Source organism: Podarcis pityusensis (assembly GCF_964106645.2).
Source record: "Podarcis pityusensis genome assembly, chromosome: 14".
Lineage (NCBI taxonomy): Eukaryota > Metazoa > Chordata > Lepidosauria > Squamata > Lacertidae > Podarcis > Podarcis pityusensis.
Window position 1 is genome coordinate 49297730 of NC_138039.1, and position 17970 is coordinate 49315699.

Sequence of the window (17970 nt, forward strand, 5' to 3'; positions counted from 1 at the left end):
AGCCGGCTTGATTAGAGAAGCAAGTGGCAACCCACCACCCCCCTGCCAGAAAAGTTTAAGAAATTAAGATGCATGGTACCCAAGAGCAGCCAAATTATTTTTGAATTGGCAGTAAGAAATCAATAATTATAAACGACACCCAAAATCAACTGCCTGAGGCATCTGCCCAATTCTGTCTAATGGTAGGGCAGGCTCTAAACAGAGTTCTCAAAATAAGCTAGTAAAAGTCTCCTAAAATTCTCTTCCACTAGTAAAACCAACCAGCCAATTAATAGCAATATCAATTTTTAAAGATAAAACAAACTAACAAATATCACTCTAATCCAGGAAACGACCCCCACAACCCAAAGCTGCATCCCTCTAGTGGGAAAACCCAAATGCCAGATGAAAAATGGATGAAGGGCGGTATAGAAATTTAATAAATAATAAAAATAAATTTATCCTCAGGGCTACTTCTGTAATGGCACTGCCTCCACTGGCAGGTTTTGTTTTGCACTGTACAGATGGCAGAGGAAGCAAAGCCCCCCTTGATGAACAAAGGTGGCAGGGGGTTCCCATAGCTGGGGCCATTCAGATGTTTTGAACTACAAATCCCATCAGGCCTAGCCAGTACAAAGCTGTAGTTGCAGTTCAAAACAAAGTACCAGCTTGTGGAAAGCTGACATACAGAAAGGCCACTTCTAAGGCATGTGGGTCCCATCTAAAACAGATCTATATATTCCCTGATTTCCTTCCTCCCATTTGTTTGATTAGGAGCCCTCGGAAGGGAGGGCTGGTGGTGCTCACCTGGCGTTCTAACATGGGGGGTAACAATGACTTACCAGGAAAGAGCGGGAGAGGACCAAAGCACCAGGGAGTAAATGCACCAGTGGAGCCGATCCTGCTGGGAGGTTAGGGAAGCAGCAGTGGCCCTCCCAGCTGACCACTCCTGGGTTTTATGTTCATTTGGAAAACAGAAGCTACTCAGGTGAGCTGCACTTCTGCCTTGGCCTTTACCTTGCAGCCGCTGCCAAGAGGTTCTTGGCATTGGGAGCACCGGGATCCACCGAGAGAGACTTGGCAGCCAGAAGCAACTTGCTGGAAGCCATGGAGATGTTCTTGAGGTTCCCAATGACTTGAATTTGGTCCTCCTTTGTCTGTAAGGCCAAAGAGGCAAATCATGGCATGGATTTAGGACATGGGAAGGCAGCAAAGAGGCTAAGCACTGCATCTGTAGCTCTGAAGGGCATCTTCATGGAAGGCCCCAGCTTGCTTAGGACTGAAAATGGAGTGAAAATGGTTACTCTCTGTGTAAAGACAAAGAGTCGCATCCAAGCCCCTGATGCTTTGACAAGAGGGGGCCTTTGTGGGAAAAGTGGTGGGGGGGGAGGGGAGTGCTTTAAAATCAACTTGTTGAACAAGGCAACTTGTTTGGCGAGCAGCAGAGAGGGCCGCTCACTCTGCACCACAGGCTACACTGGAAATTATAGCAAGTGCTAAAAGGGCTGCAGCTAATTTGCATGACTTGACTGCAAGGGCTTAATTAGCATCTCATTTCCATGAGCACGACAAGATGTCAAGCGACCATGGGTGGGTGCGCAGCTGTTAATGTTGGCAGGCCTGCTAGCCAGGGAAGGGCAGAGCAGTCTTTGCTCAATACACAGGGAGGTTCTGGCCGACTCAGAGCTTGGAGCAGGTGGCCCTGGATAAACCAAGACATACTTTGTCACTCAGCTGCCGGCCCAGACAATAGCAGAGCGAATGAGGGCTGTGCTGATGAAGCAACACCTTTGAGATCTGCAGTGTAGCCTAATGTGGACTGGAGTTCTCAAGCAAAGGCAGAGGACAGGCTGGTTACTCTCATGCTGCCCTTTGCAGAGAAGAACTTTTCCAAAATGATCAAGGGGGTGGAGCAACTCCCTATGGGGAAATGTTGAGGCATATGGGACCTTTTAGTTTAGAGAAAAGATGTGTCACGTTTAGAAAGTTATGCATGGCACAGAGAAAGTGAAAAGAGAAAGGTTTTTCTCCCTCTCTCATAACATTAGGACTCGTGGACATCCAAAGAGGTTGAATGCTGGGAGATTCGGGACAGGCGCAAAGAACGACTCCTTCATGCAGCCCGTAGTTAATCTATTAGCTAGTAGTTGAAAACTCGCTCCCACAGGAGGCGGTGATGGCCACCAACTTAGATGGCTTTAAAGGAGGATCAGAGAACTTCATGGAGGAGAAGGCTATCAATGGCCACTCGCCCTGTGGCCCTGCCCGGCCTCCACAGTTGGAGGCATCAATGCTTCTGAATACAAGTTGCTGGAAACTGCAGGAGGGGACAGGGCTCTGGCACTCAGGTTCGGCTTGCAGGTTTCCCATCTGGCTGGCCACTGTCAGAACAGGAGGCTGGACTTGATGGGCCACTGGTCGGATCCAGCAAGCTCTTCTTAGGTTGTTATAATGGACATGCTGATTCCCTGCTAAGTGATAGTGAACAAGCCAGGGGGATGGGAGTTGGACAGAATGAGATGTGATAGGGGATACACCATGTATAGAATCATAAACACTGTAGGAGGCTTTGGGGGTCATATAGCCCAGTGCAGTAAATTTAGAACTAGAGCATCCTCCACCCCCAACCCATTTAGCTTCGGGAGAGCCCACCCACCACCTCTCTAGTAAATGGGTCTCTTTGCCTCACTGCTCTGTCAAGAGGTTTCTCTTAATGTTCAACCCAAGTCTAGCTTCCTCCAACATGATCCCATGAGATCTAGTTCTGGAACAGCATCAGAGAACAAAGACTCTGCCCTCTCCTTTGTGGCAATCTTCAGGTGCATGGAAAGAGCTATTGTCTTCTCCTCTCCTGTTCCTTTGGACATTCCTTTCATTTCAACATTTACACCCCACTGTTCCTTTCTGAGGAAAGCTGACAAAGGAGCTGACAAACACCCCACCCCAACAACCACGACCAATCGCTTCCCCCCTCACCGCATCCTGCCCAGCCAGAGAGCAAACTGGTGGAGGAAGACACCTCACCTGAGCTTGCCCAGCCATTTCAATCCCAGCATCCAGGAACTCGTCAAAGTCTTCACTGAATTTTCCGGAAGCAGCTGCCAGCTCCCCGCTCTGGCCCCGCGTGGCATGGACAACCTCCCCTGCTGACTGGTTCAGGTCAGCTGCAGCCTGGTTGAGTTCACTCTGTGCTTCTTGGAATGATTTTGAACTGGGAGGCAGCTACCAGGCAGGGGCGGGGGAAGAGAAAGAGGGGTTGGGGGTAAGTTACCAATGGCTTTATACACAGTAACCTCAGTGCAGGGCACTTTGCAAAGTCCCTGCTCCATGGAACTTACAGTCTAAAAACTGTAGCACACAGAAGGGATGGAACAAAGGGGAACAATGCAATTGTTTCGGTTATGTGCACCTGGGTTTAGTTACAGTAGGGGACAGGAATTAAGCAGTTCCGGCACCCCAACCCGGTGCCTTCCAGATGTTGTTGGCCTCCAATTCCCATCAGCCCCAGCTAGCATTGGCCAATGGCCAGGGATGATGGGAGTTGTAGTAGTCCAGCAACATTGAAAGGGCACCAGGCTGGTTATCCAAGGACTACCCAAGGGTTATGCCAACTGTCCCAAAGTTAGGCCAGGCTGCTCAAACTCTCTTGCAGTGAGCCTTGTGAAAGCTTGGTTATACATGAGGTGGAGTGAGGTGATGGAATGGATGGTGCCAGATCTGTACCACCATCTTACCACAAGTCTACAAGCAAGCAACTCTTTTGAGAGTAATGTTCTGATTATTGGAGGTTGCAGTAACCATTTTTAAGGCCAGCTTTGCATTAAAAACAAAAATAAAAACCTACCACCACCACCTTAACAACAACAACAACAACAACATACAAATATTAAAAAGTATCTCACCGATTCCACAAGCAATTTTTTGCTGGATTCACCAATGCTCTTCAACGCTACATCCACATCCTTTTGGCCAGGAAGGCAGTTCACACAGTTGTTCAAAGAATGGGAGACAGCTTTGGCCACCTTCAGGGGGAAAACATGGCAAAGTTGATTAATTTAATTAATGCTGCCTACAATCTCTGAGCATGTGTGCAGTGCATCCCCCCCCCAGTACCAGACCCCCACAAGCCAGTAGCCTCAACATTCCAGGAGGATGTGGGACAGGGACAAAGTTTTCAGAGACTTAAATTCTTCCAGAATGATGGTGGAGACACATGGCCAAGAACACATGACCCCATTCTTAAAACATCTCACTGGCTGCCCATCTATTACCAAGCTAAGTTCAAGGTCATTGCATTAAATCACAGAGCCCTGAACAACTTAGGTCAGGGTACCTCGAGGAACCACCTGAACTCTTATATCCCAGCTCCATTATTGAGATCATCTGCAGGAGCATTGTTGGTTGTTCCCAAAGTTGGTGAAGCTCATTTAACAACAAGAAGAAACCAAGCCTTTTGGCGTCATCAGCCCAGTCCTGTGGAATACTCTGCCAAGAGAGATTCAGCTGATGCCTTCTATGACAACTTTTAAATTTTTCTATCCTGCTAGGCTTATGAAGGCAATAAAAATACATCTTTCCATAATGGTTAGTTGACGGTCTCCGTTTATTATACATATAGACATTATTGTAAGCCACTCTGATTTTTCTATGATATAGTGGAATATATATATATAGTGTGTATATGTATGTTTTTAAAAGGGATGTGGGTGGCGCTATGGTCTAAACCACTGAGCCCCTTGGGCTTGGCAATCAGAAGATCAGCAATTTGAATCTGCATGACGGGGTGAGCTGCCATTGATCTGTCCCAGCTTTTGCCAACCTAGCAGTTCAAAAGTACACCAGTGCAAGTAGATAAATAGGTACCGCTGTGGCGGAAAGGTAAACAGTGCTTCCATGCACTCTGGTTTCTGCCATGGTGTCCTGTTGTGCCAGAAGCGGTTTAGTTATGCTGGCCACATGACCAGCTCCCTTGGCCTGAAAAGCGAGATGAGAGCTGCACCCCATAGTAGCCTCTCTCTCTCTCTCTCTCTCTCTCTCACTCTCTCCTTGGAGGCTGAACCAGAAACTGAGTTCCTTCTCAGCTAGTGAACCTGTAGGCAGGGGCTGTCTGGCTGTCTTCATCCATCGGGTATAAAAAATCTTTTAAATGAATAATAATCAAAGTAAGTCATGGTACTCGCATCTTAGATAGGCATCAGCAGTCAGAAATCCCCGCTGTCATGTTGCTTACAATCTAAATTTTGACAGCGGAGGAGAGGCAAAGGGCAGGAGAGAACCATGCAGAAGCCGCACGCCACCCAGATGGACAGAGGAAGGAGCATTTCATTGGAGCAGATTTTCAAGCCAACTGACCTAATTTACAGCAATTGGACTAATATATGAATCAGAACACAATTCTCCTTTGATTTTCACACTTCTCTGAATTTTGCAATGCATTTCTTAGCTCTAAAAGATACTAATTTGGGCTAACACCCCTACCATATTATATGGTAAAGTACTTTAAGCAAGATGTACACTGAGATAAAACATGTGTTAAAAGCATAGCTCTGCAACAACGTGCAGATTTAAATATTAATATTTCACCAAATAATGTAGAAATCATAGAATCATAGAACTACAAAGCTGGAAGGGATCCAAAGGGTCATCTAGTCCAAACCCCTGCAATGCAAGAATCACAGTTCCTGGGCCTTCTTTCATTGACTTCTCCAGGCCTCTTCTCGCCTTGTGCCAAGTGCCTGTCTCTGAGCAGCTACTGACAGACCATCCATAAGAGCTCTTCTCCCCGACACCAGAGGGAGGCCTCCAGCTGAGAGGAGCGGAGGGCACACGGAATGGGGGCAGCAATCACCTTGTCCTGCAGAACCGAGTCTTTAGCCACTTAAACCACATTCTTGGCCTTCAACACCAAGAGGGTGTGGGCGTTGGCAACTGTTTTGGCAAGATGGAAGTGGCATGGACCACAAGAAACTCCTCCATCCCTACCCTGGTGGAGGTACAGTGGTGCCCCGCAAGACGAATGCCTCGCAAGACGGAAAACCCACTAGACGAAAGGGTTTTCCGTTTTGGAGGTGCTTCGCAAAACGAATTTCCAATGTGCTTGCTTCGCAAGACGAAAATGTCTTGCGAGTTCCTGCGGGGTTTTTTTCCTTTCCCCCCCCTTTTTCCCAAGCGCTAAACCGCTTATCAGCTGATCGTTAAGCCGCTTATCAGCTGATCGTTAAGCCGCTTAACAGCTGATCGCTAAGCCGCTTATCAGCTGATCCGCTAAGCCCGCTATGCCGCTAATACTGTAGCGCTAATACGCTAAACCGCTAATGGGCTTGCTTCGCAAGACGAAAAAACCCGCAAGACGAAGAGACTCGCGGAACGGATTCTTTTCGTCTTGCGAGGCACCACTGTACAGATGGAGATCAACTTTGAAGGAGCTAAGACAAATGCTTCATGGGAAGGAGACAGGTTGGAGAAAGAATGAGGCATCTGCCTTGGGTGGCGGATTCCAGGCACCATTAAGGGCAGCAGAGGGAGAAATGGATTGATGGGTGTCACAGGGCACAAGCCACTGAGACAGGCTCCTGCGCAAACTTTGCTGCAGTGAATGGGGGCTGAACAAGAGCACAGTGGGCCCCCCCAAATCCCTCTCCATTTCACCCAGCCTCACCTGGGCCAGCCTCTGTTGGCTTTCTGCATCGCCAGGAGCCACCAAAGCCTGCTTTGCTTCCTGGATGAGCATTGCTGAGCCTTCCATGACATCCCGCGCCGAGTCCAACATTGCGTGGGCTGCCGCTGGGTCACTGGTGGATGCGGAAACACCTCGGGCCGCCTGAGCCAAAGTCTTCAAGGCATGTGCCGTCTCCCTGGCAGCAACCCCTAAATTAAGATCACATTGAGCATATTAGTAATACTCAGCTCGGGCCAGCTAGTTTCTCATTTTAATTCACATTTCATGAAACAACGAAAACCAAAACACAGCTAGTCTTTGAAATTTGCACTGTTCTGGATTTTGTGGTGTATTCTCCAGCCAAAAAAGGTCTACAAAATGCATAAAGTAGTGAAAAATAATGCAGAGAACTCCATTAGGAAAAACCGCTTGCAAAAATGCAAGTTATGAGAAATGTGCGTGAAAACTATTTTCATGTGGATGCAGAAAATAGGGGAAACTGGACTTCAACTTTGAAAAATGAGGAACTGAGACAGAAACTTATATTGATAGATTGGTCCAGCCCTCTTTCCAGATCACAGAGAGCAAATTTCCCCATTAGCAAGTGGGATAACCTCATTTTCAATGAGAATTCCTCACCAGCATCTACAAGGATAGAAACCCATTGGGGATGTGGACTGATTTTTTATACATGCCCTTTCACCTTTTGACGTAAAACTATTCAGTTTTCATTATTATTTTTTTCATTTCATGAAATATTCAAGGCACCAAATGGGATTTGATGAGTCTGAAATGTGATAAAATCCAGCGATTCAGCTAGGTTCAATTCTTCCACAGCCTGGAGCTCTCCAGATGTTTTGGGCTGCAACTTCCGTAAGCCTCAGCTGGCAAAACCTGTGTCCACTAATTCACTCACTAACACAGGAAAAATCCCACCTCCCAGGCCAATCTGCCATACTTCAAATGTTGAGAGTGACACAGAGAGCAGACCTCAGCAGACTCTTAGTGGTTGACCAGGCTCATGGAACATGGCCAGTGTCAGACTCAGTAGGGACTCCAAGCTTGTTCCCTGTTCCACTGCAGCTGCTGACCAGAGAAAGGAACAGCAAGTCCTTCAAGCCAGGCCACTGTCTCCACAGCCGAGATGCCTTCTGGTCACCAGGTGATGCCACAGAGCCAATCCCATGCCCCCACCTGCTACAAATCTCCAAGGTCAGTTGGATCCAACCCAGTGCAGATGCAGCAGGGACACCAGGATTAGGACTACCTCTTTTCTACCTGCCTACAGCCTGATCCTGGTGCTTGCTAGTCCTTGGAATTTTGCTTCCACAATAGCAAGCTTCTGGGTTAAACAAGATTCTTCAACCACCCAACTTGACAGTAGTTTCTGTTTCACTGAAAAGCTTGCCTAACTACCACAACATCACAGACTGAAAAGGGATGAGCTAAAGATACCAGTAGCCTGCTTTGTTGGGGCTTTGCATGGAACTGATTTCTCATCAAGAATAAACGCTCTGGTCCACTGAGTGCCCAAGATTTTGCGTAAGCTTCTATGCTCCACTCGCCACACCCCCATAACCCTGTGTTAACCAGCCAGGGCCCTTGACATTGTAAACAGCTTTTTGAATCTTCTGTCCTGTTTCAAAAGCAGTTTGCAACACGGCACAGAGGAACAGCTATTTGGGAAAAATCTAATGGAAGGCTCTTTTGGGGCCATGGCATTGTTTCTTGAGACCCTGGCTGTTATAGCACTGAGCAACCCCCAGGGTCACTGGGAAGATTCGCCTCCAATTGCCCACCTTGCCCCCATTTGGAGGTGAGCTTTCACAGGGAAGAGAAAGCGAAGAGGAGGAGGAGGAGGGAAGAAAGAAGGGGAAATGCTTCCTTTGCAGAGAGGAGGAAGGTGACAAAATAACAAGGCCTGTTTGGGTACATTTTTGCTTTCCAGATGATAAATATCTACACAGTTATAAACCCTTTAAGCTTTCAGCCTAACAAATATAGGAGCTGTCCTCTCCCAAGTGAAGAGCATTCAAACCATGTGGGAGCCTTACTGCTGCAATCCTACACCAACACTGTGAGACTTACTACCAACTGGCTTTTCTCCAAGCTGAGCATTTCTGCTTACAAAAACAAACGTGATCCCTGACCTGGATCACAACAAATGAAAAAATTAATAGCAGTGATAGCGAACAGCTTTTAGCAAGAGGGCCAACCCTCTGATGACTTTATACCGCCCCCACACAGAGGGTCCACAGCCTGTTCTTCTCACCAGAGCTGTGCAAATCACCCTCTCTGCTAGTAAATTATGTTGAATGGAGGGGGGCAATTTCCAGCTGCACCAGGGCACTGGGGTTCGCCTGCCTAAACTGCATGCCCACTTTAAAATAAGGTAAATTTTCCTGCTGCTGTCATAATTGGTGAGGTCACTGGGGTAGCAAAAAAAATTGCTGGGAATCAAGTCCCTGAGCTGGGGATTAGCCACCCTTGATTAAGGGTGTCAGCAAAGCATAGGTGTCTGGCCAAGTCAATGTTCCCAAACATAGCTGGATGCCAATGCAAAGCTAATGTAGCGGACAGGAAGCATGTCAATCAATATATCCTCTCAGCCAGCCAAGTTGTCTGGTAGCATTTCCCAAAATGGAGCGGTTTCTTAATGCCATTTTTAAAAAAATGTTTCTTGCTCTTTCACAGGTGATTCAGAACAAGAAAAAAGAAAGTTATATAGGTCCCTCCCCTTCCAGAATTAATTCCATATTTTAGGAATTGTTACTGATGCACAAATGTCAGCTCCCATGTGCCAAGACTCTGCATCTGAAATGAAACACAGAGCCATCTTAATCCAATTATATCCACTTCAAAGCCAAAGTGCAACCAAAATCTGTTCAGTCCCATTACCAAAAGGAAAGTTGCTCTAATGAGTTGTATCAGCTGGATTCAGAAATCCCCAACTGGACTAAGCACTGAAGACAGAATGTAATTGACACAAGAGCATTTTAATGGCTACAAGAGCCTTTTTGCCATTCAGCCTGCAATTCCCCAAGGGCAATTCCCCAAGCCTTTCATATACTGAAGGAGACGCTTTGGTATCGAATGCATTTTCATTTCTTGATACAGGGACACAACTAGCGTCCTTTAAGGGAGCAAGGTACATGGATATTCATGTCACATTGGAACCACACACAAGTCTTCTTGAGAATGCATATTTTTCCCCTGCCAGAAACTTGTTCCCAGTAATTCAAATGAAGGGTTTCAAAAAGAGGATAGTTAGCTAACAGAAGTCAGGAGCTGGACTTGTTGCTGAGGTAGCCAAATGTGGTTTCCTCTAGATGTTTTTGGATTACAAACCCCACCATCCTTGCTGGTGCTGATGGGAGTTGTAGCCCAGCGACATCTACAGGACACTATCCTGGCTACCTCTGATGTAGATCAACACAGTAAATCAGAGATGAGGCTACATTCAGAGCAGGAAAGTAACTGAGGGATCACATGAGCTGCCTACACCCCCAGATCATCAGAAGAACCATCAGAAGAGCAAACAGATGAGAACAGCTGGGCAGCCAGTTCTCCTCCTGGAGATAATGTGCAGCGTGTGCTTTGCTGGGTAGTGCTATAAAATATTATTAGGGAACTTTAGGGATTATTAGGGATGGCTTTAAAAGAAGACTGGACAAATTCATGGAGAAGGATATTGATCGCTACTGGCCATTGTGGCTCTGCTCCGCTTCCATGGCTGGAGGCAGGAATGCTTCTGAATGCCAGTTGATAGACACCACAAGAGAGGAGAGGGCTCTTGTGGTCAAATCCTGCTTGTGGGTTTCCCACAGGCGTCTGGTTGACCACTGTGAGAACAGGATGCTGGACTAGATGGGCCATTGGTCTGATCCAGTAGGCTCTTCTTATGTTCTTATAATACTGCTATTTATTTATACAAACACTGCTATGACACTCTTCATCCCCACAAGGGCCCCCCAAAGCAAGAAAAAAAAATAGAAACTGTCTTGTACAGTAACACCAGTACATTTGCCATAGTCAATGAGCTGCTGATATAAATAATGTGTGTTTTCTTCTGCCAAGCTTTGCAAGTGGAGGCCTACCTGTATAGTGTTCATTGCCTTGTGCTGCACAAGTCAGCAGTTGGGCCATTGAAGAACCAACTGCTTTGGAGGTGCTTCCCAGGTCCTGAGCACATTTTTCAAGCTGAATGCAAAAAAGCGATGCGAACATTAAGCAAAGGTAACATCACGACCCACCACAACACACACACATTCCTGTCCCTCAGCCCATGGAACATTGCAGTCACTGACCACAGAAGTCTTGCACACAGCAAGTAGTGCCCATACTATGGGATACAATTCAGTTTTCAAGTTATCCTGGCTATTAGCTCTTTCAAATAAAATAGTTTTCACCTGGAGCCAAAAGGAATACAGAAATGGATCTAGGGAAACTATTCCACCGCCTAAGTTCCACGCCGAGAAAGCCCCATCACTCGTAGGCACCCATGGAACCTGCAAAGGTGGGAGCCATCTAGATTACAACCTCAGTAAATGGATGGGCTCAGCAAAGGGCTCTTGCTTGAAGGAAGCATAGATGGACCAATGGTGTGAACGGCAACTCTGCATGCAAAGATCTCTGTCTGAGACTCTGGAGATGTACTACCTGGCAGAGTGGGCCATTCTAGGTGATTGGTTATTTATTTATTTCTCATCCTCCTGCTTCTCTAGGGGGAGGTGGTAATCATATCTCCAATGGAGGGGAGTTCTATTATTTAGGAGCCACTAAAGGAAGGCCCTGCTCTGTATCACTGCCAAATGGACAATGCCTGTCAGTGGTACCACCACCAGGGCTCCAGTTGGGACACACTGGGGAAGGCACACTCCAGTATTTGGGCCCTAAGCAGTTCAGGTCTTTATGCACTAAAGTCAAAACCTTAAACCAGGCCCCGTGGCATTTAGGCAGATAGTGTATTTCCTGAAAGTGTACTGTGACTCCACCGAGGAGCATCATACAGTAGACAGGCTGCAGAAGTCTGCATTAGATGTAGGTTCTGGATGGTCCCCAGGGGCAAGGCCCAAACTGTAATCCAATTGTGAGGATTCTGCACTAGCTACACCTTCAAGGGCAGCCCCATGCAAAGCACACTGCAGAAATCCAGTCGTGAGAATACCTAGCATAACAGTGGCCTGGTCCGGTCTAGGAATGGCTGTAGATGGAAATATTTTATGTATATATTTTTGTGGTTTTGATATTGTAAACTGCCCTGTGATAAACTGTAAACTGCCCTGTTATCCTTGGTTGAAGAATGGTAATGAAATTTAATAAATAACCACTCCTTGTCACTGAAGCCACTTGGGACACAGGAGGCGGCTTAGAATCTGGCAGATGTCACAAGTCACAACATATTAGCAATCTGACTCAGGAAAGGCTGCCCATAAAAAATGAGGAAAATGAAGACCGTTTTGTCCTATGGCTACTCGTTTGTTTTGTTTATTCTGTTTCAAGCACACTTGAAATTGTTCAACCATCTAGCACCCCCTTTAAATAAAATGTATGTTTGTGTGCATGGAAGGGGTTATTTTCTTTACTTTTTGCTCTTGTTCTTGCTTTTATTATTTTTTGTGTTTTTATTTTGTATTTTTATGCCGTGAACTGCCCTGAGATCTTCAGATGAGGGTGGTTTACAAATTCAACAAACAAACGATAAATGCTGTCCTGTTTACCGTTTCTCCTGGAAGTGGTTTCAACTGCCCGTCAATGGCTGCCATCTTTGCATCCTGAAGCTCATTTTTGAGTGTTTGAACAGTGTTTAAGGCAGAGTCGATTTCCATGGGTCCACAGGCTTCATGCGCCTAGGCAGGAGAAAGATGAAGCGGAAAACAGGCTTATTATCAAAGCTGCTCTCCAACCATTCTGACTAACAGTCGTGCTCACCCTATCCACAGGTGGCATTCAAGAGTTGCCACATTAAAACAGACACATGTTGGAAAGAAGGCATCACAGATCAAATGCTTCAGCTAGACCAGGGGTCAGCAAACTTTTTCAGCAGGGGGCCAGTCCACTGTCCCTCAGACTTTGTGGGGGGCAGACTATATTTTTTGGGGGGGAATGAACTAATTCCTATGCCCCACAAATAACCCAAAGATGCGTTTTCAATAAAAGCACACATTCTACTCATGTAAAAACACGCTGATTCCCGGACCATCCGCGGGCTGGATTTAGAAGGCGATTGGGCCAGATCTGGCCCCCAGGCCTTAGTTTGACTACCCATGAGCTAGACACTTATTCAGTTTTATCTGCTTCAATGGAGCCAGTTCTGGTGTTCAGCTACAATCCATGAGTTGTTGAATACATGAAGAGTGAGCAATGGTAAAGAGGCACATTCAAGACGTTTCAGCGCAAGACTAATAATCTAAAGCCTGGCTGGAATGTGTCCATGAACTGGGATAATGCTTGCCTGGATGGAGAGTGTGTTTATGTCTGTAGATAAAACATTTGTGTGGCTGAGATGTACCCTATGATACAAAAATAAGAGTTACTTTGAGAATTAAGAGTCACATGGATGGGGAACCTGTGGCCTTCCAGTTGTTACGAAACTCCCGCCATCTTGATTACTGAATGATGGCTGGGAATGATGGGAGGTGGGGTCAAGGCATCATCTGGAGGGCTACAGGTGCCCCATCCCGTCTGTAAATGCTTTACTCAAGAGTTGGGATGGCTACATACCTTTTGGGAGGCAGTCCTTAGCTCAGCAAGGCTGGTGGCAAGATTCTTGGCGCACTGGCTTAATTGCATCGCCGCAGCCTGGTCTGCCACTGTAGGCACGGCTGCTTTAGCAGAGGCCACCATTTTGCTCCCCGGCTATTTAGAGAATGACAGAAGAGAAGGCAGAGTACCTATTGGCCATTTGTCCACGGAGCTTATGCATGCAACATCACCAGGGAGACAAACATTTCAAAGAATCCAGATTAGACCTGGCCCCTGATTAAAAAAGCCTAAAAGTGCAATCCTATTTGCCCACCCTCAATCCAACTGAACACAGTGGGTTTATTTCCAGGTAAGCAGGTATAGGATTGCAACCTCTGTGAATTAAATTACTGTTTCAAAATGAAAAACTATTTCTGAATGAAAGTATATTTTCTTGGTTTCTATACTACTACTACTAATAATAATAAATTTTTAGTCCACCTCCCTCCCCCCACAAAAATTCCTCAAAGCACCATACAAAAATGAACATAAAACCATCTAACACCCTGTGTCAGATCCAGCTACACCCACCCCACTAGAAGGTAAGCAGAAGATTAAGAGCCAAAGGTCTGAGAAAATACAAATGTTTTTCCTGGCACCTAAAAACAGGGAGTGATGGTGCCAGGCAAGCCTCCCTAGGGAGAGCACTCCATAAGCTGGGAGCCACCAGTAAGAAGGCCCGCTCTTGTGTTGACATCTTCTGCGCCATCCTCAGAAAGGGTACACAGAGGAGGGCTTCAGATGAAGAATGTTGGGTCTGGGTAGATTCACGTGGGGAGAGGTGTACTGGGTACCTGAGCTGCATAAGGCTTCACAAGTCAAACCAGTACTTCGAAATGGGCCCAGAAACGAATTGGTAGCTAGTATACTCAGGCTGGGGTTAGCGTTCTGTGCTCTTGTTGACTGTACCTGGAGGAAGATTTGGCTGGAGTTTATCAGTGCAAGTTGAGCACTCAAGTCCTCTGCCTGGGCCTGGCTTCCACGCACTCCCTGGACAAGCTGTGGAATGTGATCTGCAACATTCTGCAGGGAACAGAAAGAGGGAAGAAATGTTCAGGATTCAACAGGATCCCCAGCTACACACACATTTGCTGCAAGGAAGTTCCAAATAGTTATTTAAGATTCTACCATAAAATTCACCAGTAGAAAAAAAATAAATTGTTGCTTTAAAACATAATCAACAAAATTGAAACAAATAAACAAAATTAAAATAGAATTGCATACTCAGAAGCAGCAGCTTTAGAACAAATTGGGTTTTTTTCTTTTTACTACCAGCCAGTGTCCTCTTAATTTTGCTCCAAAAGCTCCAGGGCAACTCTTCTGCCTATAATGGTCCAGTCCAGTGAGGGCACATGCATGCACCACTGAATAGAGAATGATGTGCACAGGTACATCTGTTACACATTATGCCTTCCCCAGTTTATTTACTCTGACTGGATGCTCAACAGCCCCCTCAAAAAAGCTGCACTGGGACCGATTTGCTAAGGACGAGCTATCAGCAGTTTTGAGACTGGGGCTTTGTGTGTACAGTCCTGACTGCTGTGTTTGTGTAAGATGGATTGGGCAAAGATGTGGCACATCGCCAGCACAACATGTGGCCTTCTTTCTGCACCTCTGCAATGATCAGTTCTGGCCTCAGGATTTTCTTTAATTGCCCAGGCAACCATCGCCAGAAAAGGAAAAAATGCTACCCTTGGAGTGCACTATGAGCTCATTTCACAGATTTGTTTGGATACAGCAGTGCTCTCGTACCACCCAGGGATCTGAGATAAATGCAGAGCTGTCCTGTGCTGTCAGAGCATTAAGCCCTGGGATTATAAATATGCATCCAGCATGTTTCGCGTTCTCCCACTTTGCCTCAATTCCGCCATGAGCTATTTGTTTGGAACGAAGACAGACCTCTGGCAGTACAAAAACCAAATCTCTTATGCACAATGATCAACAGCATCTCATAATTTCCATACTGTAAGTCCTTGAAAAAAGAAGTCTAAGAAAACCACATGCAATGATCATTGGGGGGCGGGAGGGAGAGAGAGAGAGAGAGAGAGAGAAAGAGCTGATGGGATTTCCCATATCACAAGACCAGCCTTGATGGCACACCCTTTTCAGCAGCGGAACCCTGATTTTTTTGAGGGGAGGGGAGAACCCTCCTTAAAGAGACACACCTGGTGCAGTCCTTTCAGCACTAGGTAGACTCCCTTGGGTACTGTGACATTTTATGAGATATGTTTATGCCTTCCACTGCTCTTTCATTTTCTGATTTTGAGCTTAGCTCATATCTTTATGTTTGCTTGTTGGTTTTACACTGATGTATTTTTATGACATATTTTATGACATACAGCATTAAAACATGAAACCACACAATGAAAACCATTAGAAAGTTAAGACATAAGTTGATTAACCATTGTGGAAGGATGTATTCTTCATTGCCTGCATAGGCCTGGCAGAATAGAAACATTTTCATTAGGTGTTTAAAAGTTGGCACAGAAGGCGCCTGCCAAATCTCTAGTGGCAGAGCATTCCACAGGACTGGGCAGATGACACTGATGGCTCAATTCCTTGTCAGATTAGCCTCACCAACTTGGGAAATGACCAGTGATGCTCCTACAAATGATCTCAGTCATCAAACTGGGATAGAAGGGTTCAGGTGGCCCCCAAAGTACCCTGGACCCAAGTTGTTTAGAGCTTTGTAAATTAATACAAGAAACTTGAACATGGCTCAGCAGTAGAGGGTCTGTTAGTGCAGCTGTTTTAACAATGATGTCACGTGTTCTCAGCCAGAAGCTCCCATCACCCACTTGATCTTGGCCAAAAGGCCGAGAAGCTCCCATCTGGCTGCCACATTCAGTACCAGCTGGAACTTCCAAACCAGGACCAAGGACCACCCCACATAGAGTAATCTAACCTCAAGGTTACCAACACATGGACTACAGTAGTCACCCAGTAAATTGGGTGTGAATAATTTTATCTACACTTTGGTGTGCTGCCCTGGAAACTTTTGATGAAGAGCAGATAAGAAACATTTGAAATAATAATAATCATAATAATGATAATGATAACAATAATAATAGTTTGCTTAGTCCACCTTTCTGTCTCCAACAGCGGACACCCAGAAGCAAATGGCCTTTCATTACCCCCAGAGATATAGCATGGGGATTCCAGAGCTACAGCTAATAATAGCCAGCAGACCTGCTTCCTGCCTCCTTATAAAGCTACCAGACATCTTGCAATTCACCTCCAAGCAGCGGAGATAAAGGTGGTGGCTGCCAGTGCAGAATCAACTGCAGCCAGCAGCTAGTCTCGGGCTGCCTCTGATTGTCTAGGCTAGAAGCCAACTTCTCTCCAGTGTGAGCAGAGGGTATTCTTGTGGCCCTGAAGATAAGACTTGTTGCCACTTCTGTTGCATGCAGAAATCCATGGAATTGTCTGTCATGCTTCAAGGTTGGACAATGGATGAGAAAACTTAGAAAAAGGGCTACTCACCCAGTTAAAGAAACCTTGGCGGATTAACTGGATTCACCTATTAGGTGTGCATAAATTTACACATGGTACAAACAATGGTGTGAGGTTGTGGTTACTGAGTAGCAAGGGGGAAAAACAGTGTCCATGCTCAGTTGTGAATCAAGAACCAAAGTTGTGCAGATGTCTCTCCTAGTGCAGCTTAAGCCAGCTTTTCCCAACCTGTGCTGGCCAGGGCTGATAGGAGTTGCAGTCCAAAACACTGAGAGGACACCAGGTTGGGGGAAGACTGGCCTAGGCAGCACCCTCTTGCCCTGATTCCCTTAGACCAGGGATGGGGAAACTGTGGCCCTTTAAAAAAATGTTGCTGAACTCCAACTCCCATCAGCGATGCGTGCTGGTCATTCTGGTTGGGGAGGAGGAAAGTGGTGCTTAAGAGTATTTTGCCATCTCAAGCTAGCCTACCTTACAGCTCTGGACAAGTTGCTGGTGGGCTGCTGTGTTCTTATTTGAAATGGCTGCGTTCTGTGAGGCTGCAATGGTCTGAGTTGCAGCTGCTGCTGCTTGCTTAGCAGCAACCTGGAAAAAAGGAAATGCAATTAAGCAGAGGGTAAGAGAGACTGAGAGCAATGGGAAAATCTGTGTGATTTGCTGCAGATCAGTTTCTATAAACACACCTGTAAGTTTCTGTCTTGCAACATATATGCATACTTATATTTATTTGTCAAAATGAAGAAAGCCCTGGAGGCATTTATTTGTGTGCAAAAGGACAGAGAGTCTGTTATTGAAAAAAAATAAATGCTGGGCTGACCATTTGCTTGAAGTCACCCTCCCTTAATTATAAGTATATATCAGCTCCCCTTTGCAACTGTTTTGCACCTGGCTGCCTATGGTGGATTCAGGGGTTATACTAAGGAACAAAGTAGATCCCACTAGCCTGAAGTCTGTCTACACCTGCATAAAAGTCTTGCAGTGGATAAGAGAAGGTGATTTTGTCAGCTGGGCAGGAAAACAAAATGCTTTTTTCTCTGCCCTCCAGGCTACGTTGGAGCACACCTTCGCCAACATGGTGCCCCTTCAGCCCATCACAGCTGAAGCTGATGTGATTTGTAATTCACAGGTGGGCAACC

At 46.1% G+C, this 17970-nt stretch overlaps 1 protein-coding gene across 6 annotated transcripts in view; it reads right to left on the reverse strand.

The window, feature by feature from the left end:
* TLN2 (talin 2) overlaps window positions 1-17970 on the reverse strand; it is a 176186-nt gene that overhangs the window by 45154 nt on the left and 113062 nt on the right. For all 6 annotated transcript variants that reach the window (XM_080980649.1, XM_080980653.1, XM_080980648.1 and 3 more), the window contains exons 22-30: window positions 17306-17419; window positions 14291-14404; window positions 13361-13495; window positions 12358-12486; window positions 10735-10837; window positions 6638-6846; window positions 3882-4001; window positions 3004-3201; window positions 997-1136 (exon numbers count right to left, since the gene is read on the reverse strand). In XM_080980649.1, coding sequence (XP_080836775.1) covers window positions 997-1136; window positions 3004-3201; window positions 3882-4001; window positions 6638-6846; window positions 10735-10837; window positions 12358-12486; window positions 13361-13495; window positions 14291-14404; window positions 17306-17419 — 1262 coding nt within the window. The remainder of the gene's footprint in view (window positions 1-996; window positions 1137-3003; window positions 3202-3881; window positions 4002-6637; window positions 6847-10734; window positions 10838-12357; window positions 12487-13360; window positions 13496-14290; window positions 14405-17305; window positions 17420-17970) is intronic.